Source organism: Penicillium canariense, assembly GCF_028826845.1.
Source record: "Penicillium canariense strain IBT 26290 chromosome Unknown utg000004l_segment0_segment0, whole genome shotgun sequence".
Lineage (NCBI taxonomy): Eukaryota > Fungi > Ascomycota > Eurotiomycetes > Eurotiales > Aspergillaceae > Penicillium > Penicillium canariense.
Window position 1 is genome coordinate 1,054,162 of NW_026622731.1, and position 24,867 is coordinate 1,079,028.

General features: G+C 52.6%; 10 protein-coding genes across 10 annotated transcripts; 4 read left to right on the forward strand and 6 right to left on the reverse strand.

The window, feature by feature from the left end:
- Positions 1 to 747: 747 nt before the first annotated feature.
- Positions 748 to 1,160, reverse strand: N7482_006724 (transposase; the record flags this gene model as incomplete). The annotated part of the gene is made up of 2 exons (XM_056688849.1): positions 748 to 860; positions 905 to 1,160. 2 exons carry the CDS (start codon positions 1,158 to 1,160, stop codon positions 748 to 750), a joined length of 369 nt encoding a protein of 122 aa, XP_056541278.1.
- A 1,455-nt stretch (positions 1,161 to 2,615) lies between these two features.
- Positions 2,616 to 4,077, forward strand: N7482_006725 (Zn(II)2Cys6 transcription factor domain-containing protein; the record flags this gene model as incomplete). Its single annotated transcript, XM_056688850.1, has 2 exons — positions 2,616 to 2,654; positions 2,929 to 4,077. 2 exons carry the CDS (start codon positions 2,616 to 2,618, stop codon positions 4,075 to 4,077), a joined length of 1,188 nt encoding a protein of 395 aa, XP_056541279.1.
- A 139-nt stretch (positions 4,078 to 4,216) lies between these two features.
- On the reverse strand, positions 4,217 to 6,302 carry N7482_006726 (cytochrome P450; the record flags this gene model as incomplete). The annotated part of the gene is made up of 6 exons (XM_056688851.1): positions 4,217 to 4,382; positions 4,439 to 4,684; positions 4,747 to 5,105; positions 5,154 to 5,229; positions 5,284 to 5,758; positions 5,819 to 6,302. The coding sequence occupies 6 exons, from the start codon at positions 6,300 to 6,302 to the stop codon at positions 4,217 to 4,219; spliced, it is 1,806 nt and encodes a 601-aa protein (XP_056541280.1).
- A 482-nt stretch (positions 6,303 to 6,784) lies between these two features.
- On the forward strand, positions 6,785 to 9,252 carry N7482_006727 (bifunctional terpene synthase/polyprenyl synthetase family protein; the record flags this gene model as incomplete). The annotated part of the gene is made up of 5 exons (XM_056688852.1): positions 6,785 to 7,064; positions 7,128 to 7,410; positions 7,495 to 8,218; positions 8,286 to 8,440; positions 8,487 to 9,252. 5 exons carry the CDS (start codon positions 6,785 to 6,787, stop codon positions 9,250 to 9,252), a joined length of 2,208 nt encoding a protein of 735 aa, XP_056541281.1.
- Positions 9,253 to 9,878: 626 nt separating this feature from the next.
- Positions 9,879 to 10,322, reverse strand: N7482_006728 (uncharacterized protein; the record flags this gene model as incomplete). The annotated part of the gene is made up of 2 exons (XM_056688853.1): positions 9,879 to 10,091; positions 10,200 to 10,322. 2 exons carry the CDS (start codon positions 10,320 to 10,322, stop codon positions 9,879 to 9,881), a joined length of 336 nt encoding a protein of 111 aa, XP_056541282.1.
- A 408-nt stretch (positions 10,323 to 10,730) lies between these two features.
- On the reverse strand, positions 10,731 to 11,148 carry N7482_006729 (uncharacterized protein; the record flags this gene model as incomplete). Its single annotated transcript, XM_056688854.1, has 2 exons — positions 10,731 to 10,919; positions 11,011 to 11,148. 2 exons carry the CDS (start codon positions 11,146 to 11,148, stop codon positions 10,731 to 10,733), a joined length of 327 nt encoding a protein of 108 aa, XP_056541283.1.
- Positions 11,149 to 11,554: 406 nt separating this feature from the next.
- Positions 11,555 to 12,572, reverse strand: N7482_006730 (3' exoribonuclease family protein; the record flags this gene model as incomplete). Its single annotated transcript, XM_056688855.1, has 2 exons — positions 11,555 to 12,369; positions 12,434 to 12,572. 2 exons carry the CDS (start codon positions 12,570 to 12,572, stop codon positions 11,555 to 11,557), a joined length of 954 nt encoding a protein of 317 aa, XP_056541284.1.
- Positions 12,573 to 14,392: 1,820 nt separating this feature from the next.
- Positions 14,393 to 17,649, reverse strand: N7482_006731 (phosphatidylethanolamine N-methyltransferase; the record flags this gene model as incomplete). The annotated part of the gene is made up of 4 exons (XM_056688856.1): positions 14,393 to 14,452; positions 14,516 to 14,606; positions 14,662 to 17,377; positions 17,475 to 17,649. 4 exons carry the CDS (start codon positions 17,647 to 17,649, stop codon positions 14,393 to 14,395), a joined length of 3,042 nt encoding a protein of 1,013 aa, XP_056541285.1.
- Positions 17,650 to 19,446: 1,797 nt separating this feature from the next.
- On the forward strand, positions 19,447 to 20,546 carry nbp35 (Fe-S cluster-binding ATPase; the record flags this gene model as incomplete). Its single annotated transcript, XM_056688857.1, has 2 exons — positions 19,447 to 19,537; positions 19,600 to 20,546. 2 exons carry the CDS (start codon positions 19,447 to 19,449, stop codon positions 20,544 to 20,546), a joined length of 1,038 nt encoding a protein of 345 aa, XP_056541286.1.
- A 2,357-nt stretch (positions 20,547 to 22,903) lies between these two features.
- Positions 22,904 to 23,965, forward strand: N7482_006733 (uncharacterized protein; the record flags this gene model as incomplete). The annotated part of the gene is made up of 1 exon (XM_056688858.1): positions 22,904 to 23,965. One exon carries the CDS (start codon positions 22,904 to 22,906, stop codon positions 23,963 to 23,965), a length of 1,062 nt encoding a protein of 353 aa, XP_056541287.1.
- Between the last annotated feature and the right edge of the window lie 902 nt (positions 23,966 to 24,867).

The window sequence follows — 24,867 nt, forward strand, 5'->3', positions numbered from 1 at the left end:
CGATAGATTCGCTACGATCTGATCACTATTAACCGGCCAAATGCCTCGATCTTTAAAGGATTCGCGGATGATTCGTTGGGTAAACGCCCTTGATCGTATAGGGCCAATAATTCGGAGGAATTCTGATTTCCTATAGGGCTGGCTACCCCAAAACGATAGCTCGTTATTTGTACGTCGAAATTGCTGTTTATAATTCAAAAAGGGCTTACTATCTAGTGGCTGGCAGAGATATATCGAATGGGGTAAGAAGCCGAATGGTATAATATTATGAGCCTCGCATTTTTGTATAAATTCGAGGGTAAGATGCGAACTATGACCGTCGAATATTAGATGGCGCTTTTCCCCCTTCTTAACGCGGCTATTGGTTGATTCAATAAACGAATTTAGCTAGGTAATAGCTAAATCATCGGAAACCTAGCTATTCGGTGATGTAGCAGTGATAGTGTTTCGTGGGAGATCATCGCTGCCATCAAACCAACACTCTATAAAAACGCCACTTTTGAATATGAATAGCGGGTCCATCTGCTAGCCATCGGCGGCGATACACTCGATAGCAGTGATAGTCTCGCCTCGCTCAGATTCAGCAAGGTCAGGGCAAGATGATTTATAACTAAGGACGTTTCGCGATTGCCCTTGACCTAGTTGGAAGCCGCATTCATCGAAGTTGTATACTAATCGTGCAGAGATATCATAGAGTAGAATCGCAAGCTGGTTATACCAATACTGAAGAAACCCTGCGTCTTTAGCTTAAATTCGCCTTAGTTCCTTGGTCTTCTGCTTCACCGGTGCTAGATTAATATGTGCAGGGATGCGTGCCATAAAGCTATACGCCCAATTCTTGCCGACCTGTCTATCCTGGCCTGCGCGCCTAAGCGCCTGATTTGCCTACGTCTCTATAACCTACGCGTTGGGGGGAGGTTCCAGTTACACATCTGGTGTATCCAGGCCACCAAGGCTCTCTCTTGATAGCTTGTAAGGGCGTTTCTGCGTGATTCGGTAGGTGTAGTGGGCGTTATTGCCTTTTTGACGCGGTCGGAGAGGGTAGTGCGAGATACGTCGAATTCACGCGCAATCTTGGCGATATTTGGTTTCTTTTGGGCTAGAGCGATTTTGATAGCCTCGGCTAGGCGAGCTTCGTCGAAATTGTCCTTTTTAGGCATGTTGTGTGGTTGAAATAGCTGATGGTAGGCGAGGCGATAGAAAATGACGGTAAAACAGGGATGACGGTAACACCGGGCGCACCCACTAGCGAAAGCGGTGGGTGCGCGGAGGCACGGATAAATCCCTAGCGTACTATTTGAGGTAACAATGGGGATGTCGATAGATCTATTTCTTTATCATCTACATATGCCACTGATATGATCCAGTAGAATCTCCTGGATAGCCGGGCTAATCTCCGCCCATCCTCCGCAAATTCTGAGGGAACATCGCAGACAGTATTTGAGCGGCGGTATATTTAGGATTCCATCATTCATTCTGCTCAGGGAACGGCTCCGTTCCTAAAGATCCTTTTCAAACTCGCCGAGCCTCCCCTCGTTTCCGTGCACCCGAAGTTTGTTACCTCTCTAACTCAATGGGGTAAGCGGGAGCGTCCCCTAGATGCAGTTGATCGCCATGGATCTGGGTCCACTGCTGACGAACGCAGTGGAGGCCTGCGTGGTGCGATCGGCGGGAGTGATCAGAATGCATGGGGCTGAGCACACTGTCTGTGCTCCGGAAGTAGCCGCTTCACTGCTGCATACCGTATACGCGAGATATAGGGGTGGAGCCAGCCACTTAGAGTACGACATCGTATCACTGTTAAACACATCGTCCATGTGGAACAACCAGCAAATCATCGCTGCAGGATTACCGCCGGGACGCACATATGCTCATCTGAGAACGGCGGTCCAATACGCCTCGTTGCGCAGGGGTCGATCCTCCGCGTGCTGCACTAATGTGGGGGGGGGGGGGGGGGATGGATGGGATTCCTCCGAATGGAACCCAGGAAGAGGGATGCAACTCGATCTTCACGGCGGACTGACTGCATAAGACGGTCAGGTAGAAGACATAGCCGTGGACTGGCCCGCCCCCACCCTGCACTATCTGGTACGTTTTGAAATGAGGATCCTCCATTTCGGCCAGCGAGAGGAAGCGAGGACCCAATCACTCCACAGCCATATCTTGCTGGAGATGGTCAGCAGCCAGCATCGAGGGTTTAGGGAGGAGATCCGTTCATTGGTTCCCTGACCCATAACAAACAACTCGTTGATAGATGGCACGAGGCAAAGACAATGAATAGCACGATCATGATGTCAATCTCTATATTGAGACAAGAATATCGGTTGCCTATGTGTCGCGGCATGGTCATCTAGGACTCTCTATATGCGTTCCAGGCAAATCAGCACAGAGGGACTGATTATAGTGAGCTTTTGTCCTCGCGGTCGAGGGCGACTGGCCCGGTGAGAAGTACACTTGCCTGAACAGTGCGCCTTTCCACTGTGAGATCTTGCAGGGTGACTGGGGATCAAATTGGCCTCCACTGTGGCCTGCTTGCCGCAGCCTCTCATCGTTCAAAAGGCTTCATACTGACCGCCGACGCTAGAGCTGCAATCATTGCTCAGATATGTTGGCCAATGTACTTGTGGAATCCCAGTCTCGCGCTGACTGAAAAGGTAAGAGAGAGAAATAGATATAAACTTAACCCCCTCCGTGCTGTAGCAATTGACCTGTCCAGAAACCCTTGGGCAGCCACACTGGCATTATGTTCGGGACTCTGCACTGGAGCCCTCAGGGCAAGGAGGCAGAGTTCATTGAGAGGCCGCACGGGTCCTCGAACTTGGAAAGGAATCCAGCGTGCGATCGGTGCAGGGCCAGAAAGGTGATCATAAACTGAGCCAACCTCCAGAGACCTGAAACAGTCCCGCTGACAGATTGGGCTCTACAAAGGTGAAATGCAGGGATCCCGATAACGAAGGCTGCGCCCGATGCATTCGCCTGGGGAAGTCGTGCACATTCAGTACTGTCAAGCATCGAGGCGACCACATACAGACGGCAAGCATCAACAAGGATACACCGCACCAGCACTCGCTGGACTGGCTGAACTCGTTGCCTCCGTCAGCGTTGTCGAGCTGCAGAGACGAACATGAGGAGCCTGAGGACAATCCCGCTTCTTCACTGCCAGATCTCGGGGATGGCCATGGCCATGGAAATGTAAATGACATCCCCCCGACTTTCGACCTGTCTTTTCTCGCCAACTTCGACCATGAGCCGAGCGATCCAGGCGGCGAGGACTCCTCCAGCTTTGCTCTCTTCTCCGCCATCTTACCCAGCAGCACGCATCCCGAGCCAGAGCCCATCTCGCTCACCAGGATGTCGGGGACATTCCTCGCACCACCACTCAGCTCAGAGGACGAGTCCCAACGCTACCTGCCCCCCATCGGCCATACTCACCCGCAAGACCCGTCCCTCTTCGACATCTGCATCGCCACGCCCGCATTCCTACACACATCCACATCCACATCCACATCGTTCCCCTCCAGGCCGACCGGCCAGCCATGTGGTTGCCTCGCGGCCGTCGTCTTTGCCGTCGAGCAATTCGAGGCGAGCTGCCACGGCCACCGCGCTGAGCTGGACTCCATCGTCGCATACCAGAAGGAAGCCATCGAACGCTGCCGCGCGCAGCTCGAGTGCAGCAGCTGCATCACCAGGAGGGAGACCCTCGTACTGGTGGTCTTCCTGCTCGAGAAAATCGTTGCGGCCTGTGGTCGGATTGTCGGGCTGTACCGTCTGAAAGACGTACAACTCCACCTACCCTCCTCGTCGCGGTTCAACGGTGATCGGAGTCTAGATATTGGCCTGGCTACGGCCAAGGCTGACTGGCGCGAACTCCTCCTGGGCGACTATGAAATTAGCTCACCCCTGGAATGGGAGCATCTGGTCCACGTGCTTATCTTTCTCCAACTAAGGGCGGCAAGGGAGCTGTTGATGGACGTGAAGAGCATGGAGAGTGAGGTGCTGGGAGAGACGCTGATGGCGAGCCTCGCACAGGCGCAGATACGGCTCGGCGAACTTGAGAAAGATATGGTCACTCCGTAGAACGGGGTGGATTTCATGCTGGCATGCTTATTTTCTCTTTCTTTGGTTTCTACTTCCGTATTCCATATCCAATCTTCAACAATATCTCTAGACTAAGAACGTCCCCCCCACCCCTTCCAACCCCAAAATACTGCAAGGCTTAGTGGAATATTACCCGGACCCCCTTCGAATCCAGCCTCGGCAAAGGCACTATCAAATCATGGACTGGGATGACGTCCGTCTCATCCGTCTCAAAGAGGTCGAACTCGGCACCACCGGGGCGGAAAAGCGCAGCGATGATGTAATTTACCTCGCAGTACGCAAGGCTATTCAGATCAGTCACTTCTCAAATGGCCAGAGGAAGTTGAGGGGACACGCTTACTTCATTCCCAGACAGTGCCGCGATCCCCTTGAAAACGGGATAAAGTTGCGACTCATCTCTATAGTCACGTTCCCCAACCATCGCTCCGGGATGAACTCTTGCGGGCGCGGGAAAATGCGTGGATCGCGATGCGCAAAGTACGCGGACATACCGACTGGGATGCCCGCTGGGATCACCCATTGCTTGAACTGGAGGGGCTGTTTTGGGGAGACTCGCGGACGGCGGTGCATCGTGCCGTAGCTCAGGCTATACATGTCAGTTACCTGCTACAAAAAATTGAAAAATTGAAAAATGATGGGATTACGTACCGAAGAGTCTCTTTGATCAACGCCTGCAGATATGGTACCTTCTCCAGTTGGGCCCAGGTCGGTTTCGTCCGAGGGTAGTCCGCCATGACGGGCTTCAGCTCTTCCTGGAGACGCTTCTTGATCGCTGGGTTTGACGCGATATAATAGACAATAAAGGCCATCGTCCCTGCGGTGGTGATGGTCCCAGAACCGATCAGGACCTGGGCTTCTTTTGACAGCCGCTCGTCTGTGAACTCAGAGGCTAGGTCACTGTTGATGATATGCCGGAAGAGCGTGAGCCGTCCACCACTCAGTGTTGAACCTTTGTATCCCGACGCGGCCTTTTCACGCTTGGCTACCTGGAGGTGGTCGTCGCACATCTAAGGCAACGTCAGCAAGGTAGACGAGATGGGAATTGGGCTGAATACCAGCTTGAACTTGTTGAAGGTCTGGCTCCGAGCATCCAGCCTCGCGAGAATCCTCTCCGGAATAAGACGAATGAGGCTGTTTCTCTTGGTTAACTTAAGATGCGATGACGCTGAGTGCGGCGCCCCTTACTGGATGAGCCACGGCAGACCCATGAACAGCGGTAATGACACGATCCCACTGTGGAACAGGTCAAACCACGCTGGCGAGAACTCTGGATCGTCCACGAGATTGGGCGGGTCATCAATGCAAAGCCGGTTGATCACGTCGCCAGAGAAAGCCGTGAAGGCATGATCCAGCCTCACTACCTTGCCCGTTCCCCTTAAGCTCCCGAAGCGTTCAATAATCAGCTTCTCGCACAGATCCGCCACCATAGGTTCGAGCTTCGTCACGCCTGCCCGGGAGAAATAAGGATCGAGTGGCTTTCTCCTCTTGCGGTGGAGGTCATGTTCGATCGTCGCGAGATGGGATCCCTCGAAGTCAACGACTCCGTCGACGAATCCCTTGTATCTGTCCGTGGGGCGGACGGAGCCCGAAACATAAAGCTCATCGTAGTATTCCGGGTCACGAATGGACAGCTCGTACGGGTTGATTCTTACGATCGGCCCTACATCGTTTGCATTGAGCTATCGTTGCCAAAATCAGCTGAGAGCTACATTGCACATACCATATTTGTCGTGCATCTTCTCAATCTCATAGAGGTATTTCCCTTTCCTGATAACATCGTAATACAACTCGTACCAGCCCGTCACTGCAGCGAGCTTCGGACCTGGGAATTTTGCTAGAGGAGACAAGAAGAGGCGATAAAAGACGAGACCGAAAACGTAGAGCGCGCCTAAGCCAACGAGAGCGATAGTAGCGCGCAGTCCGAGTCCTCTGGGCAAGTAGGCCTCCATTAAAGCTGGGCCGCTCACAAAAGCCTCCAGTCGGGATAGATCGATCATCGGGAGGCTGCGAGTTGCTTCGAACGTGGGGACTTCTTGGATAACAACGTACCAGCTGCAGAAAGACAAGAGAAGGGACTTTTCCTTACATGATTTATATGGGCTTGAAGAATCGGTGAATTTCTTGCCGTTATTGCCCTTCTGATCCAGTCGCAGTCCGTAAGCAGACGTGGGTGCGGTGACTCGCCCAATATGGCCATTCTCCATGCTTACCTAGATAGCCACCCAGCTGCAGAGATCAGTGGCTTGTTGACCAACGGCGGAAACTCGCCCGTTTTATCGGCCATCCTTCGCAGATTACGATTCCGGGGCCTTTCTTGTGGTTATGGGTTGTTAGCTAGCGCCTTATCTTACCCTTTGGGCGGGTTACCAGAAGAAGAATACCCCGTCCGAATATCTACTCTGCCACGACAGCTGGCTCTATTCTGACCACTTGGCAATGTATTAGTAGTGGCAAAGAGACCATTTAAGAGAACCTGATCGCTCCTAGAGGCGCCTACCGAATTACATCGAAGGCCAGACCATTGACGCCGAGACATCCCCCATGTTGAAAGCAATTTCTGAAGCCGTACACATCATCCTGATCCATCTGCTGTTGCTGAGCCTGTACGTGTTCGTTTATTATAATATATACCGTTTCCCCGCCTCTGTGGCCACTATCGAAGCCAACTCGCCTGCCTGGATATAACATGGCCTTCAAGTATTCAACACGCATCGACTCTGCCTTGTACGACAAGGAAGGACTTTGCCCGGGAATCAATCTCAGAAGGCATGAAGCTGGCGACCTGGAAGAAGTTGGCGCATTCCGGGCCCAGGAAGATTGGCGCCGTTTGGTTGGGCCCTTGGAGAAGCCGTATGCCGGCCTCTTGGGCCCCGACTTTAGCTTCGTCACCGCTGCGGTGCCAGAGTGTCTCCCAGAGAGAATAGAGATCGTCTCTTATGCGCTTGAATTTGGTTTCATTCATGACGGTATGTGCTAATTATCTGTGAGGCCTGTGCTGGATATCCTTGAATGCAGGCTAATTACTGCAGACGTCATCGACAAAGAGATTGAGGACGCGTCTTTGGACGAGATGGAGAATGCCTTGGAACAGGGTGGTCAGAGCGGCCAGATCGAAGAGAAAGGCGCCTCTGGAATGAAGAAGATAGTCGCTCAGATCCTCCGCGATATGATGGCAATTGACCCTGAGCGAGCAATGACTGTCGCCAAGAGCTGGGCTGCTGGCGTCGGGCATTCAAATAGACGGCAGGAAGACGCACAGTTCAATACCCTTGAGGAGTATCTCCCGTACAGGGCCTTTGACGTGGGATACATGTGAGTCTCTCCTGCACCTACCAAGCACCTCAGCGTCCTCGATCACGCCTGTCCACTGGGACTGATTTCTTCTTTCCTATCAAGGCTCTGGCATGGCCTTGTCTTATTTGGTTGCGGTATTACCGTCCCAGACGAAGAGGCTGATGAGGCGAGGAGGCTTATCACACCTGCTTTGCTCACTGCCTCGCTCACCAACGACCTATTCTCTTTCGAGAAGGAACGCGGAGACGTCAACGTTCAAAACGCGGTCTTGGTGGTCATGAGGGAGCACGGATGTAGCGAAGAAGAAGCCAGGGAGGTCTGTAAGCAGCGTATCCGCATCGAATGTGCGAACTATGTCCGTCACGTCAAGGAAATCCAGACGCGGACGGACGTCAGCGATGAGCTCAAGAGATACATTGACACCATGCAGTATACCCTTTCCGCCAACGCGGCTTGGAGTACTAACTGTCCAAGATACAATGGACCAACCAAGTTTAATGAGTTGCAGTTGCTGCGAGCCAAGTATGGCCTGGAAAAATACCCGGCAATGTGGCTGCCGAAGGACGCAACTAACGGCTATTCCGTCAAGGAGCCCTTCATCAACGGTAATGGTCATTATGAGCCAACTAAGACGAACGGCCTCAAGAGAAAGAGGGACAACAACAACACGGGTGACACCAAAAGACTAAATGGCACCAATGGTGTGAACGGTGTCAATGATGTCAAGAAGCCGGCACTGGGCTCGCAACCGAGCACGGATTCATTCGTTCTTGCTGATGTGGTGTCTCTGGCTCTTGATCAGAATCTACTAATGCTGAGCGATAATGTGAGTTGGAATTTTCCTCCGAATGCTAGGCGTATCGTTGGGCTTCTAAACTGATCTTGATCGTCAGGTCGTTCTCGAACCATATCGATACCTTACCTCTCTCCCTTCAAAGGGATTCCGTGACCAGGCCATAGACTCCCTGAACACATGGCTCAAGGTGCCTTCGACGTCAGCCAGGACGATCAAGAACATCATCAAGATGCTACATAGTGCATCTCTCATGTTAGTTAGTCCCGCGCCCGTCCATCACCCCGCTAACGTTGCCCAGGCTCGACGACATCGAGGACGGCTCACCACTTCGCCGTGGCAAACCCTCTACCCACAGCATCTATGGCACCGCTCAGACAATTAACAGCGCGACATACCAGTATACTGAAGCGACAGGTGTAGCAGCCGAGCTCAGCAACCCGGCATGCCTTCGCATCTTCGTCGAAGAGGTACAACAGCTGTACGTGGGGCAGAGCTATGACCTCTACTGGACGCATCACATACTCTGCCCGTCCATCTCAGAGTACCTGAAAATGGTCGATATGAAGACAGGCGGTCTCTTTCGCCTGCTGACACGGTTAATGATTGCCGAAAGCCCCGTCAGCGACGCCATGTCGGTGTCGGACAATGCTCTGAACCAGCTGAGCTGCCTCATCGGGCGTTTCTTCCAGATCCGCGACGACTACCAGAACCTCGCGTCGGCTGACTACGCTAAGCAGAAGGGCTTCGCCGAAGACCTCGACGAAGGGAAATTCTCGTTCCCACTCATCCACTCCCTCCGGACCGTGGAGTCAGAGCCCAAGTTTGCGGGTGATGCGATGCAGTTGCGCGCATTCCTTATGAAGAGGAGACTTGAGGGTGAGCTCAACAACGAGGCTAAACGAGAGGTGTTGGCGATTATGAAGAAGACAAAAAGTCTGGAGTACACACTCAGCGTCCTCAGGGAGCTACATGGAGAATTGAAAAAGGAAGTCGGCAGGTTAGAAGAGAAGTTTGGCGAAGAGAATTTCTCATTGACGGTGATGTTGGAGATGCTCAAGGTGTAGAACTGCCCTGGTACCGCGGCGTCTCTCTAGTTCAGGAGTAGAATGATAGATCAACGATGCCACTAATACAATATCATTCGACTATCCTTGTCTGCAGAGAGTCTCCTCGAAGGTCCCTCCCTGGTCGATACGTCTGGATCTTGGAGTTGAATTGGTGTTGACTTGGACTTGTGTATTGTAATGAGTGTGGGAAGGATAGTCGGTCCTTGACTTTGCGATGCCCTCTTCGAAGAGGTGGGCAGTTTAGAGATATGGTGAGAAATAATGTGGATAACGACGGAGGGCCAGCCGGAGCTGCTCCGTGAGTGCTCTGGGAGTGGCCCAAAGATCCGTGATAACTCAGTGCCTTCACAAAAGCGGCGGCATCTGTATCGGGCAACTGGACGGGACTTGCAGAAAAAAGTTCAGTTATACACCACTACGTAACCGCCCTACCATGGACCATTCTTAACCTGTCGTTTTGAGCACCCTGGTATTTCAGCTAAATGATGTAAAATATTCCCCATACGTAATTCTCGACGCTTGAAATCATGGCTTCACTAGGCACAGCATCTTTGAAGCTCTATCTCGACCCCCGATGCAGAATACATTTTCGCAAGAATATTCTCGCCATTTGGGCAAATCATTTAGATCTCCTCTTGCTCCTCTTTCTTCGGAGCCTGAACAACCGAAGTCTTCTTCTTCTTGTCCTGAGAATCCTGATTGGCGGTCCAGTCAGAGGACTGGTCGGCAGCAAAGTTGTCCTCCTGTTCCTGGAGAGCAGCATTCAGTTTGACCCACCGACTGCGGGCTCTCTCATACTTGACACCGCAGGCGGCGCCAACGGCTTTGTAATCGATCTGTAGGAACCCGATATGAGAACCAACGAGTGACATGACGCGGGACATCAGAGAAAGATCGAAGTGTGTGCATTAAATTCTTAGCAACCCAGTATATACATGACTTACGTTGTTGCCATTCTTCGTAAGGTTCTTAATGCAGAGCCAGATGAAACGAACGTCATCGGCAGTTTCCTTTCGCGGCGTGCTCTTCCGCTTTGCGACTTTGGACGGAGATGGAGTCGGAATCATTGTGATCGCAGCAGCAGAGACAGATGTGCTGGTAGCAGGTTAGACAGAATCGGTGAGGAAGTGTCCAGGGTACTGTACTGGGTATTTTCGTTGTTGATATGAGCGTGTAAGAGGGGCAAGTTTGCTGGTTCCGCGTGGGAAATCGGGCGCAAGTAGGTAAGCGAGAGCTTGGTCTGACCTGAGGTCACAATCGCTTTACTTTCATCTGCTACGGGCAAGTATGGTAGAAACATTACGGGAAATGTCAAAAGGTTATTCACTTAGATTGTGTTAAGTATCCCGTGCCCAAGTTGAATAGACGTCTCCTGCACGCGAGACCATATCGTCTCCCTGGAAGTTGGTCCAACATAGTAAAAAGGTCAGACGAAAAGGCACAAAGTCATTGAGGTACACGCAATGACGGGGAAATCACATCCAGAAGTCGTCGTCACGCTCCGTCTTCTGCTTCTTCGTCTTCCTCTTCTCCGTCTCACGCTTGAAGAGGATGGCGTCAATCTGCTGCATCATGTCCCCAAAGTGATCATTTAAATCCCTCCATCGCTCGGAAACCACAGATTGCGAGAGTTTGGTTACCTCCGAAACGGCTGGTTCGTCGGGCTAAAGGCATCAAGTGTTACCACCAAGAACGGTTAAAACCTCAATAAAGGAACTGACTGCTTCATCACATCCCAATCAGAACACAACTTACTTTCCCGTCGCAAGTCTGGAAACGAGCACAGGCCCAAAGAAAAAAGAGCATTTCCTGGCTAGTGTTCTCAATAGGTTCCGTCTCGAGAATCTCGCGCAAGACAATCCTTTTTTTGCGCGGATCAACAACGACAGCCATGTGTGGGTCAAGCTGAAAGAGGAGAAATCAGCATCAGCAGGACTAATGACAGCGATTAACTGTTCCGGCGGTAACATACATCGTAGTCGCTTAAAAGAATGTGGGTGTAGACTGGGGCAGGAGGCGAGAGCTCAACAACTTCAGAAGACGCTGGGGAGGAGAGTAGGTAAGGAGTGACAGGAATCACTGTAACCGAATATGAAGATGAGCACTGTGCCTTCCAGAGTGACCCGGCCAATGAGGATCTACGGACTGGGTTCACTCGCGCACGAGTCGCGCTTAGTCGGCGGAATCCCACGGATGATTTGTCGGCCTATAGTAGTAAACGGGCGGAGGGGTTGTTATGCGAATGGACTATCTGGTTTATTGTCTTCATTGCTTCATTAAATTGGTAGTATTTTCGACATCAAAGCTGTCCCACGGCGCTCAAGAGCGATTCCCGCACAGCTTCTGCCAAAACAGTATGTGCCCCCCGAGCGGCATCCACAGCACCGTCAATTAAAGCTTCATGGCCCGTGCGCTTATCACCATCCTCGAGGGAAGCTTTAGAGCTGTCGCCCTTGAGCCAGAGCTCTGTGATCTCGTCTCGGGCGGGCATATAGCCCACAACACATGCAGAGAGGATAGAGCGATGCTCGGCGGGATCGGTGTCTAGCATAAGCTTGGGAGCAGCCGAAGACCCGGCAGATTCATCAGAAACCAGAGCGGCGACACCGCCGGCCACAAGGTCCAGGCAGTCGATATGGGCATCGGCAATAGCGGCGGAGGCGGCGGTAATACAACCGGCGAGGACGTTCATCATACCCCAGGACGCATCATGCGAGTCTGGCGCATCGCCCCACCACCGGTCGTCTTCGGCTTCGAGGATGGTGATGGTGATATCAAGGCCGCTCTTTGGCCAGCGCTCCGCAATAATTGCGCCGCGCAGGGCAGTTTCAAGGTGTACTCCGAGATCGCGCTCGCTGGAATCGCGGATATGGCCTTTGCGCCTGCGTGCCGCGAAAGGCGCATACTTGACATGCGTTGTCAAAACAAGATTGGGAGAGAATGCCGCAGACCGGGGCAGTGGCTTCGGGCCGTGGACTGTACAGGCGAGCTTTAAAGCCGACGAGGGCGGAATCAGAGATTTGGGATTGGCGCGAGCAGCGGCGAGGGAGGCCGACGGTTCGAATTCAAGATATGAGGAGCCCGATGCTGTGGGTATCAGACCAGTCTTAAGGACTAGGGCATTGATAATTAGCCGATAGCACTATTAATTATAGGGTAGAATGGCACGGCGACATACAGATTTTCCGTAGCTCAGAGGGTTGTCGCTGGCGTTGAGCGCGGGTTGTAGCACCCGTACCAGATTGCGAGTTAGAAGCAAAAACCGCCGGCCTTGTACCGCCCGGCGGCCCATTAATCCTTCTCCTGTCGGCCATCATCGTGATTTTTGGAGGTTGAAAGATATCGGACATGTCGAGCGCCCAGAAACGGAAATCCTGCGTGTTTGCAATGTTTGCTCGCGCCCCACCCATGCCGCCTACCTTTTCAGCTTTTTTCTCGCTCTTCCCTTTTCTCTTTCTTCCACACTCCTCTGTGTTGTTTATGCCCTGGGTTTCCAGCCCTTTTGATGATAAAGGAGCTTTCCTGGGATGAAATGATCTCTTCATTGATCCCTCTATTGCTACTAACCTTCTTGTGAGTACTCTCTGCCACCGTGCGCTTCGCTGCGCCCCCTTCCCCTTCCCATTCCCCTTCCTGTCTTTATGATGAAAGCAACCCAAATTTTCTGTTCGGCGACAAACAATGGGCCATGAACAAACATGCATCACCATCTGATGGACACCCAATCAAATATTGATTTATCTCATCAATCTCGTTAGCTTTGGCATGTAAGCTGACCATGATTCAGAACAGGGCTTGCGATTACTGCACTAACCGAGCTACCACAGCATTTCGGCTGGGAGCTCCTCCAAAAAGGTAAGCTATGAATTTTTTCCCCCCCCCCACTACCCCAAGAGTAGCATGATGAGAAAAAATTTTCAGTTCTGCTTCTGCAAAATTTTTGAAGATAACAAAATACCTTACCAAAAATCCCTGATGCTACTCCAATCATGTCACTGTCTTTACACATCCACATCGTCAATGGACATAAGTGCTGACAGTTCCAGGTTTTCCCAGTCAAATGAAGTTGTTCTCTTGCAATCTATCATGTCACTTGTAAAATGTACGGTTCTTCCCTTTTCCACTTCCAGTCTGCCTCCCCTCCTCCCCTTATATGATGACAACCAGTCAATCCATTCAACGATCTCTCAAGAACCGCCTCTCGAGTGGGTACCTGCACTGTGCAGCATTGCCTTCGGGCCTAGGCGTCGATCTACGTTTGCCGACTCCCAGATACTGGACCTCTTGTATCCTCACGGACGCGAAAGGGAGGAAGGTTGTGGAGCACCGGTGGACGTGGGTTAAGTCGGCGTCTGGTTCTGCTGTTTTCAGTGTGGCTCTGCTATGCTTGACTTGTGCCGGCTCTTCCGGGTTGGGCTGCTTGTCCGTCTTGGATGACAGCTTGGTTCGGAAGGACGGCAGAGGATGGGATGAGTTAACTGGCTTGACTGATTACTTGCCCTTTGCTTGCTTTGCTTGCAAAATGGAGCTATTTGCCTCTCGCACAGTCGATATGCTTTGTGGAATTGATGCTGATGATTCTGCAGTCTAGGTCCCCAAACTAGTAGATTTAACTCAAATGCTCTTGATAGTCTCGGAATATAACATACCCATTGTCGTTGGCCACTTTCAACAGTGTAGTATGATAAGCTAGCAATTGATTGTAACCTAAGCTATGTACGTAAAGGTAAAAGGTAAATGGGAAGAAAACATAGCCATGAAGCAGAATTCAACTGTCCAGGCCGTCCCGCCAACTCCGCTCGTCAACCTCCCAGGTCCTCAGGCAGGACAACTCATAAGAGTTGGAAGGGACCCTCGAAAATCATCCAACCTTCTAAACAATTAAAGGAAACATCTTCTCAAAACAAGATACCGAGGCCACCCTTTTTTGGATTGTCTCTTCCTTGCTGATCATTCGAACATGGGATGCATGTCTCGTTTTTTATTTTTTGGGACTCAATTAGAGCCTTCAAACACTCTCGCCAGGAAATTGAGAGGCCAAAGCCTGTTTGGCTATCGCCATGTCCCAGTCTAGTTATTGCGTGACCCCTGACATGCTTGTGGATGTAGCGGTCGTTCATGACGGGGGCTTTTTTTGTTATTGCTTGCCCTCGATTGGCGTTGTGGTGCCGTTCGAGCGGGACATGCTGTAGGGAACCTATCATGCAAGTTAGGAGGAGGTCTCCTTCCTGGAAGCGAAGGAAATGAGTAGTTGACTTACAAGAACCTTCTTGGCGTTACATATCCTCCAGGCAAGATTCAGAACATTGCCATCGGCCTTAACCACCTCAGGCGCCAACTCAACTCCGAACCTGTGGTAGTAGTCAGCAACATAAATCAGGCGCTAAGCGGCAGAGCAACCCTTACATTTGGTGGACAGCGAAAACAACACGCTTAGCGAACTTGCCATCTCGCTCGACAAGACTGCCAAACTGCTCCTCAACATTCTCTGGCGCAATTTCAGGGTCGCGGTCGAAGCAATTGCGGACAACCGGCAATAGAGCGCGCTCAACGGCAGTTTGCACAATATCGTCACTGTCAGCGAGTACATTCTCCTCATCAAAGCGACGGATCAGGATCTCGAACGGCCTAGAGATAGCCATGACATTGTGCAAGCCGTTGTGGTGGTAGCGGAGCTCGAAGGTACCCTGCGTCCAGAAGAGCTTGTCGCCAGAAAAGACGATTTCGCCGGAAGCAAGGTCGTGGCCCTCGCGACCCTTCTGTTCAGTGGAACGGACAACCACGTCACTGGTGACAATTCCCTTCTCGCAAGTTGTGTTGTCGTAGAAGCCCTCGTTGGTGGCGATCCACCGGCCCTGGGATGACACGCGGGTAACCTCTCGCGAGGTGTTGTCGATGACCCGGTAGAGGCCGATCCAGTCCTTCTTGCTATGGTTGAGAGGCGCGGTCCACTTAACCTTGATTGGGGCACCGTACTCGAATGTCAGATTCTTGAGATCACCTCGGCGGTCCAGGGGCATGCGCGCGTTAGCGCCTTCACGGCCCTTGCCCTGCTCGCTCTCATCGCGGGGTTTAGAATCGGTGCCTTCAACAGACAGAGAGTAGTTGGAGACATCCAGGCCAGCTAAATCGGCATCAATACGGGAGATGGTGATGCGAGCGGGATACTTCTGGAATAAAGCGGTGGTATCCTTGACAAACGTGTTGACTCCGGCCGCGAGCTTCGGGCGAGCATTGTCGAGAAGTTCTTCGATGAACTCGAATGACTCATCGAACATCTTATCGACGCTTCCGTGTAGCTGCTTGAGAGACGGCGGCAGAGACTTCTTCAGGTTCTTGACGACACCACCATCCTGGCGGAGGCTACGGCCGTACAGCTTCTGCATGTGCGGACGCTCCACAAACTGAATGAAAGCCAAGCTCAGAATGTGGCTTAACAGAGCCAGGAAGGTCACTGCCCCGCTGCTCGTAATGAGCACGGCACCCCAGACACCGGCGAGGCCCAGAACACGCTCCGGGTTATTCAGGAAGCGATAAATTCCATCGTAGGTGAGCTTAGGAGACTCATCAAAGAAGAAATCGCCATAGAACCAACCAAATTCCCCGAGGGAGTCGTAGATGCTGACGGAGGTCCAGATCTGCAAGCTTATCAACCCAGCTCCCAGAACATGGCGGAACAACACCAGGCCATAGCCCCAATCGGTCGGGAACGTATACAATTTCCACGCAGCAGCAATAAAGCTGGAGTAGCACATAATCATACTGAGGTGATAGGTGCCCTTCCATTGGTTCCACGCCTCTTGCGGGGTTTCACCAAACTTGAGGAAGTGTCGGGTCCAGGCCTTGCGGTTGGACTGGTTGTTGAGCAGGTATCCAATGCCTACAGAATACCACAGCCGGCACACCACGGCATAAGCCACGAAGAGAAGCTGATACCGCAGGGTGGAGGGTGTCAAAGCGGTGACTGCGAATACGAGCAGCTGGATGAGCAGAATGGACGAATCCGTAGTTCTATACAAATCCAAGTTGTGCAGGCCCAGGAGGTTGTGCACCGAAGGGGGCGGCTTGGCCGAGTACGAGAAAGACGCATTGGGAGCAAGGTCGTCAGACGCAGTAGGCGCAGTCGGAGAAGTCGGGGTAGGCGCAGTCGGAGTGGGCGCTGATGGAGTGTCCGTATCCGAAGGCAGGTTGGAGGTCGAATCAACACAGACTGGGCGCTTTCGGGGTGGGGGCGGATTATAGGTCTTGTCGATGTGAGGGTTCTCGACGAGCACAAGAAACGCGAATTGAGCTGCATGGGCAATGATCGAGATGAACAGGACCTGATAGCTGGCCGCCATTAGGGAAATGCCGTAGTAGCCCGCATATCCGACCGAGTACATGGGGTGGGGGGCCATCTCGAAGACGCCATCGAAGGTGAGTTCCTGGTCGATGAGATAGAAAAAGTCGCCCCAGTACCAGGCATAGTCTTTGACTACTCGGTGAGCGTCTAGTTTAACCCAGAGGTTGAACAGCACGAGGGTAATGCCGGCCGTCCACCGAAGGGCGGTCATGATCATACTCTCGTCCACAGGACGGTGACCACACGCGATCGCAAAGAGGCAGTAAGAAGTGAAGTCACACATCAGGATCAAGTCCACTAGACGCCTAAATACAAGCCAGGTGTTGTATTCGATAGGGGCACTGTCGAACGAGTAATCCTGCGGGATCTTGGTCTCCAGCTCCCGCTTGATCCAATTGTAAAGAGCCGGGTGCGGGTTGTCCCCCGAGGCCGGGTTGACGAAAACCTTGGTCTTCTCCGCCCATCGAATCAATGTTTTGTGGTGCGACTGGTTGTGTAGTAGCCACCCGATACCTCCATTGTACGCCGCCCGCCAGAACAGGTAGATCACAGCGAAAACCGGGACTTTGGCGCCCGCGGGAAGGGACCAGAGAAGCAGGATGTGAATGGCCAGCAGGGCTATCACCACCAGATCTCCCACGTTCTTGGGCTCAGATGGCGACAGCAGTTGAGAAACCATGTCGTGGGTCTGGGGCACCGTGAACACTAACGACGCGACGGATTCCGGGTTAGCGGGGGAAGTTCCACAAGCGGCAGGTAGTTGGCGGGGGGCCGGGGGAGCTTCATTATATTCAATAGGTAATCGAGGCCATACAATAGTGGTCCGACATCCATGAAAAAGGGGACTGAAGCAATTGCAATTGAGAAAGGCACTCACCTGTTCCATCCGGGGTCCGGCCAAAGGTCTTCTTGTCCTTGCCGGCGTCATCCTTGGCCTCAAGCTCTCCGGTCGCAGTTAAAGCATCGCGGCCCTCAGTTGAATCAGGGCGTGAGATAAGTCTTTCGCGCAGCCCATCGGGCTGCTGGGCACCTGTTGAACGGCCCTGGTCCATGATGTGGTTGAGGGAAGAACTGGAATTGTTGGGAAGTTTGTTAGTGACGACAGAAGCATGTGACAGGGCCTGGCAGCAATTGCTCTGTTTGCATCCGCTTCCCACCACGTCCGGCCGACTATACTTGCTTCGAGGGTATATCAACCCGCCGCTTGCTGTAGGGTATGAAAGGCCAGTGGGTTGAGGAGCGCAGATACAAGAAAGAGAAGGTGGGCGTCCTCCGTATTTAAGGACGGAAAAATGGCGTGTTGGTGTGGAACTGGCTTCCCGACCCTCCATCTCATAGGAGCAGCCAGCGAGAGTTAGTCTGCGGGCCCCGAATGGAGCGGAAGGGGAGAGAAACGGGCCCGATCGCATCCCCGACACTAATCCCGCCCTAGTTGGTGCTCATGCGCACAACTGGGTGGTGCGAAATACCTCGAGACACCCTCGAGATGTGAGGTTGCGGGAACCTTGCTCTCCGCCAATTCGCCGTGTCCCGACTGGCTCGTGCAGCAGCGACGGTTGCACGTTGGCCCTCCCCTTCGGCCTTCCTCCTCACGGGGCCTATCGCTGGGGGAGGTGCAGCGGCCAGTGCGGATACTCGACCATTCGTGCAGCACTCCATCCTGCAGGTAGGGGACAGTTGCTAACTACTTGCATAGATTGATGAGCGACCTGACCCTTCTTGTATCGGTTACGGTTACAAGAGAATGCCTGGCTTGCATCTCGAGGGATTGTCTGGAGCGTCCCTAGGCGAATAATGGGCGTGACAACTGCTGGTGGAGCAATTCGACATCTACGGAGTACCGCTCCTTGGCCGGTCCTGGCGTCCGAACCCCACCAACGGACCCTTTCCTGTGGTAAGTTCGGAGTATACTCGTGTGCTCGCATTAGGCACTCGAGAGCAATGCCAGGCCAGTTTCCAGGCAGTCTCCACACCGCAAGTCGCTTTCCCCCTCCTCCCTGCTGCGTATGTACCTACATTCGTCGATTGGTGCTGGGAGCACTGGTGTTATGGCGGACAAATTGATAATGCATACTCCGTGCTGCTAATGCTTTCGCTCATACTGTACTTGTCCGCGATGCCCTCCAACCTTTCTCGTCGTTTCATAGCCAGTAAGATCTTTCCCTGCTGGCTGCAGGCCAGGATCCCCGCTTTTCGTCTCACACTCTCACTGCATTAGTGCATCGGGCAGTACATGGGGCTGCCCTACTATATAAGGCTAGCGAGGGTTGGGCTACCCTGTTCATCATGCATGGGAGGCACCTAGATGAAGATCCCGACCGCTGCTTAAGTTCTGACGGTCCCAGCGGCTAACGAAAAGCTGGTACCTGCGGCATGGCCGTTCACCCGACCGACATTCTGGCAGCCGAAGCTCGTGGTGACCCGCAACAATATATCGCTCTAAGTCCATCACATGCAATCGTCTCGTCTCAATTTTCATGCTGCAGGAGGTTTCCCCTCAATTAATAGGCTGGGGAATCTTCAAATTCGTTTCGTCAAGGTGGGTAGTTCGCAGCCACGGCGTAGTAATACCCATTGGGGATGAGCCATCATCATCTCGATTGGAGAACTCCACGAGGCGGTCCAAACCGGAAGATGATAAGATAGGCGGGCATGCACGTGATGGCACCGATTTAGGAACCCCGCCCAGCCAATCCCGGTGTCGGCGTCTTCAAGTTAGTCATCCCCGGCTTATCAAGCATCTTCTCCGCCACCGTCTATGGATCTCGGTGATTTCTTTCCGGGCACTTGGTGCAGGTGCTGTTGTCTACCTAGACTATCTCTTTAACACATTTCACACCCCAACGAGTATGGCGCCATATGTGGAGGAGCCCGCCGTGGAGGCCTCCCTCGTCGCGCCCGCCAAGAGGGCACCGGCAAACCTGGTGGCCCCAGAACCAGGTACGTACCTTACTCCCTAGGAAATAGCATAGCGTGTTGCATAGGTCTAACTCGCCTTTCAGAGCACTGTCCTGGTCCCGAGTCCGAGCAAGCAGGCCAAGGCGATGCCTGCGCCGGCTGTCCAAACCAACAAATTTGTGCTTCCGCGCCCAAAGGCCCCGACCCGGACATCTCGATTATAACTGAGCGCCTCTCGCAAATACGGCACAAGATCCTGGTGTTGTCGGGCAAGGGAGGAGTGGGCAAGTCGACCTTCACGACTCTTTTGGCGCATGGGTTCGCCGCGAACCCGAGTTCGACCGTCGGCGTCATGGACACCGATATCTGCGGGCCGTCGATTCCCAAGATGATGGGTGTGGAGACGGAGACGATCCATGTGAGCAACGCCGGATGGAGCCCTGTGTGGGTGACGGATAACCTGGGCGCCATGAGTGTGCAGTTCATGTTGCCCAACCGTGACGATGCGGTGATTTGGCGCGGGCCCAAAAAGAACGGATTGATCAAGCAGTTCTTGAAAGACGTGGACTGGGGCGAGCTTGACTACCTGATTGTGGATACGCCTCCTGGCACATCGGACGAGCATTTGTCGGTCAACTCTCTGTTGAAGGAATCCGGAGTGGACGGTGCCGTCGTTGTGACTACCCCGCAAGAAGTGTCCTTGCTGGATGTCCGCAAGGAAATTGATTTCTGCCGCAAGGCTGGTATCCGGATTCTCGGGCTGGTGGAGAACATGTCTGGGTTTGTTTGCCCGAACTGCACGCACGAGTCGCAAATTTTCCGCAAGACCACGGGCGGCGGCCGCCGGCTGGCCAAGAAGATGGGCATCCCATTCCTCGGCGCAGTGCCCTTGGACCCTCGGGTTGGTATGGCGTGCGACTTTGGCGAGAGTTTTGTGGATAACTTCCCCGATAGTCCGGCATCCAAGGCTATCAAGCGTGTTGTTCGCGCTGTGGGCGAGTCAGTTGGGGAAAACCCAGATGATGTTCTTCCCGAGGATATGGCCGAGTGAGAGTTTCCCGGTCCACCTTTCCAGTTTCATTATAGCGCGTTGCATGCGGTTCGGATGGACTCAAAAATATTGGCGTTGGGGCATAGAATTCTATTTGATACCATGAATGATACGAACGTTTATGAGCATGTGCATCAGATACCTTGTCGCTTATCCTCTTTCCCAGACCAGTGGAAGGGATGTGAAAGATGGCTCCATGTCATCTTGCCGTAGTTTATACATGGCCAATTTTGCCATCGACATTCGTGATAGCAAGTATCGCCTCGGGCTGCTTTTCATCTTGCAGCCAAGTTGACCCGTGTTTACACAGTATAGATCCACAAACTTTGCAAGAATACTTCTCTTTGAGGTACCCGCTCTCTGTCCCTGACGTGATATAAAACACAGACATAAGCTTCTGTGGATCTTCTAATTTGGGACCAGTCTTGTTCAGTTGATATTGATCAAAACACTCAAGGGTTAGGTATCTGACAAAATGACACGGTCCACCGGCACGTATGGAACGGTGGGTGCAATAGCAGGAGCACACTCCATGGGGTGGACCTGCTAGAGACAATCGTACCCCTCAGCTGATCCAAGTGATGGAGAGTTCACCAGGAGAAGATCCTATCTAAAATTGGGAGCATCTATGTCTGGTACGATATTGAATGCCAAGGCGCTGCATACCGTAATTTCCGTCATTGTCTCTGCCACTTTTGGCCTGGATTTTGATTCCACCATCTTCAGCGCACTCGACAGCTGGTTTTCCCTTTTGGTTTTCGAGGAACACAATGACCGCATACTTCTCAATACGGAGCGATAACCTCGGATTAATTGGTTCAAAAGAAGACTCCACTGAAGATTCCCCATGTTGCGAAACCGCCGACTCCTTGCATTCTGAGCAATAGGCATATGTGGTCGACATCTGGTCTTCGAATCGCGACATTACTGGGGGTTACGTGTGCGGGACAGGTTTTGCATAGCTGACCGTGATTTTGGCCCTGGGGCCAGAAAATAATTACTCCGCGCTCGCGCACGTAATTTTTCAGAAACGCCCCGTTGCAATGTTGACAACCGTAGCTACGTTTCCGGATTGGTTCATTCCGTCATTGAAGGGACTCTTGAGTAACGCTACCATGGTTCTGGGGGAGAGGGTACCTCCAGGACCACATCTTTTTTCCGGGGGTCCTCAAAGGATGGGTAAACTGGCACGGTCACTGCAGCCAAAGCCTATAGACCAGGCACCGAAAGGCCAATATACTGAGTGAGCTACTTAGGATACCTGAGTACATGTTTGCGACCCTGCGGTATGCGCTCTGGCATTCTTGGGTCTGAAGACAGTGATCAGGGGCCACTCCGAGCTAATCTGCTCTCTACGGACCACCGGCCAGCTGGAGATGTTTCTAGAAAGTACCCCATGCTTAGTTGGGTTTAAAAGGAAAACCTGGAAAAGACTAGCTCCTTGCAGTATACTTCCAAGTTCTGAATGAGAAACTCCTTTCAGGGAACAGGAGCTTTGTCCCGTGTTGGACGGGCACGATCTCAATGATAAGTTATAATTGGAGATGCAGCTGCATGGTAGTACATCATCGTCATGGTTGCCACGCCGCCGATCAATGATAATCAGTCCAAGCCCAAGGGTAGGTAGAGCCTAGATTCCGGTTTCGGGAGGTTCACGGAAGGTGGATCGCAGCCGTTGCAAAAGGCTTCAAGTCTAGCCCGCTTATGATCGGATTTTCCTATCTGTCTGACACGATGTGACTATCACTACGATCGTCTAATTATAGCAGTGCTATTATTGCGTAACTTGCCTGATCTCTCCAGATTATTTTGCAATGATCGACAATCTTATTGAGAACCCTGGGTGGCCGGGAGATTTTCCAGACCTCTAGATAATGCTGAGGACGGACATGGGTAATTACCTCACCGTCAATGTGCTTTTCTAATCTGACGTTATATCATACCAATTAGAGCGATCAGGCTCAATGATTTCCCCTATTTCTGTTACACTGATTCCTTGCATAGGGCTGATGGTGGTCCACGTTACAGTAAGTGGCGCTTTGGTATGACGTTGCCTGATGACATCGGCGCCGGTTCCTTGCCACCTTCCCCACAATTAGTAGACACTGATCAACAAAGCTTTGTTTCGTGATGGCATCAATCCATGTTATTGCACAACACAACGTCATTTCTCATATCCTTTCACAGGGCCTTGATAGCGTCATGGTCGACAAAAGCCCTATATATACTCTCGTTTGTTTCTAGTTGTAGGCCTTTCCAATTCAGAACAACTCATTTAAAGCAACAATTCTCTACCTCTTACCTCAATCAATCCACGATCTTATCTATCTTGTCTACACACATTTCTTCCATTCATTATGTCGAACCTCATCAACAAGGTTAAGGACACCCTCGGCCACGGCCACGGTGATCACGATTCTTCAAGCTCCCACACCCACCAGCCTGTGACCGGCAGCAGCAACTACGATTCGACCAAGTCCTCCAACTACGGTCCTCACGACAGCAACATCGCCAACGTGGCTGATCCTCGAATTGACAGCGACCGTAGCGGCCATGCTGCCCACAACACTACCTCCACTGGCCACACATCGACTGCGCCTCTAGCTACTGGTGCTACTGGTGCTACTGGCAACACCTACGGCAGCAACACATACGAGTCTGCCAGGTCTTCCAACCACGGTCCCCACGGCAGCAACGTCGCCAATGCCATGGACCCTCGCATCGACAGCGATCGTGATGGCCGCGCTGCTTATGGCACCCACTCCACTTCCACTGGTGCCACCTCGACTGGTCTCGGCGCTGGTGCTGGTGCTGGTGCAGGTGCTGCTGGCGGCGCCTATGGAAGCAACGCCTACGAGTCTGCCCGATCCTCCAACCACGGTCCCCACGACAGCAACGTCGCCAACGTTATGGACCCTCGCATTGATAGTGACCGTGATGGTCGTGCTGCTCACTCCACCTCTGCCGGCTCCTACGCCCCCCACACCAGCACCATTGGTCACCAAGGCGGCGTGGGAGGTGTCTCGCAGCACGCCTCCACACACTCGCCCGCCACCGGCCCTGCCACCTCGACCGCCGGGCCCCACGAAAACAACCTGGCCAACAAGGCCGATCCCCGTATCGACAGTGACCTCAGCAAGGAGAAGGCCGGTCGCTTCGATCATGACGTCCACAAGGCCAGCCTTGGCGGCGCTGGCGTGATCCCCATCTCCGGCAACGCAGGCCCTACCTCCACGAAGACCTTTGGTCAGGCCCAGGAGACTGGTGCCGCCGGTGCCGGTAGCAGCTACAACACCTCCAGCAGCGGCTATAATCAGACTACCGCTGGCCCGCACAAGAGTGATATGGCCAACAAGTTGGACCCCCGCGTGGACTCTGACTTGGATGGCTCGAAGACCATTGGATCTCAGCGTTTCTAATTTAGTACTGTACAATAGCTATGTCGGTTATGTGTCATGAATGAATCACGGAAGTAAGCTTCCTGTTTGCTATTTGGCTCTCATTTTGGCTTGCATCATCAATTTACCCAGTAGTCACTGAAATTGTAGTTTTGTAATTAGATAATCTGAACTATTATCGAAGGCGTGCAGAACCGGTCCTCTTAGTTAGAGCAGTTCTCCTCTTTTGCACGAGAGAGAAAGGCATCAATTTCAAAACTCAGAATAACTATCAGGCTGCCTGTGCAGGCTCGCCTTCTTTGGGTACCTTGGGAATAGGCACATGACGTTCGGGAGGAAGCACACGAGACATCCTTGCAAGGATGACGCCTCTTTCCCCTCCATCCCCCTCTTTTCTCCAGATTTGTTTAGCGCTTTGCGAGAATCCAATTTCAGGGGTTTCTGAATCAGTTTGTCGATGGGAGTTGTGGCGGATAGATCGATTTTCCTTTTGGCATTTCTTGGGGGATCTATACAGTACACACTGGCTCGGCAGCTCCGACAAGATCGACAGAGCTCTTCAACCTTTCATCCTCGCCTCTCGGCATAATAAGAAGATGCACACTACCTCTTCAACAGTTTTCATTACCCATAATCTAGAGCGTTTTCTTTCGAAAGCAGCACTTCACGATATTCAGTGTGCGAGCGGGAAGCCAGCCGATTGGGCAGCACGGGCGCCTCGGTTGGCGCCGACTTTGATCGTTCGAACCCAAACCGACACGCCCCTGGGGAACGCTGCGAGGAACCATGCGGCGGAAGAACACGCCCAGGTTTGCCAGCGGGTCCGTCAATTAGCTCCTGCTGCCCAGGCAGCGACTAACGGCGTTATAGGTCACAGTGAGGCATCTCCGTGCTTTCCCCGCCGTTTCAAGGGGAAATGTGCT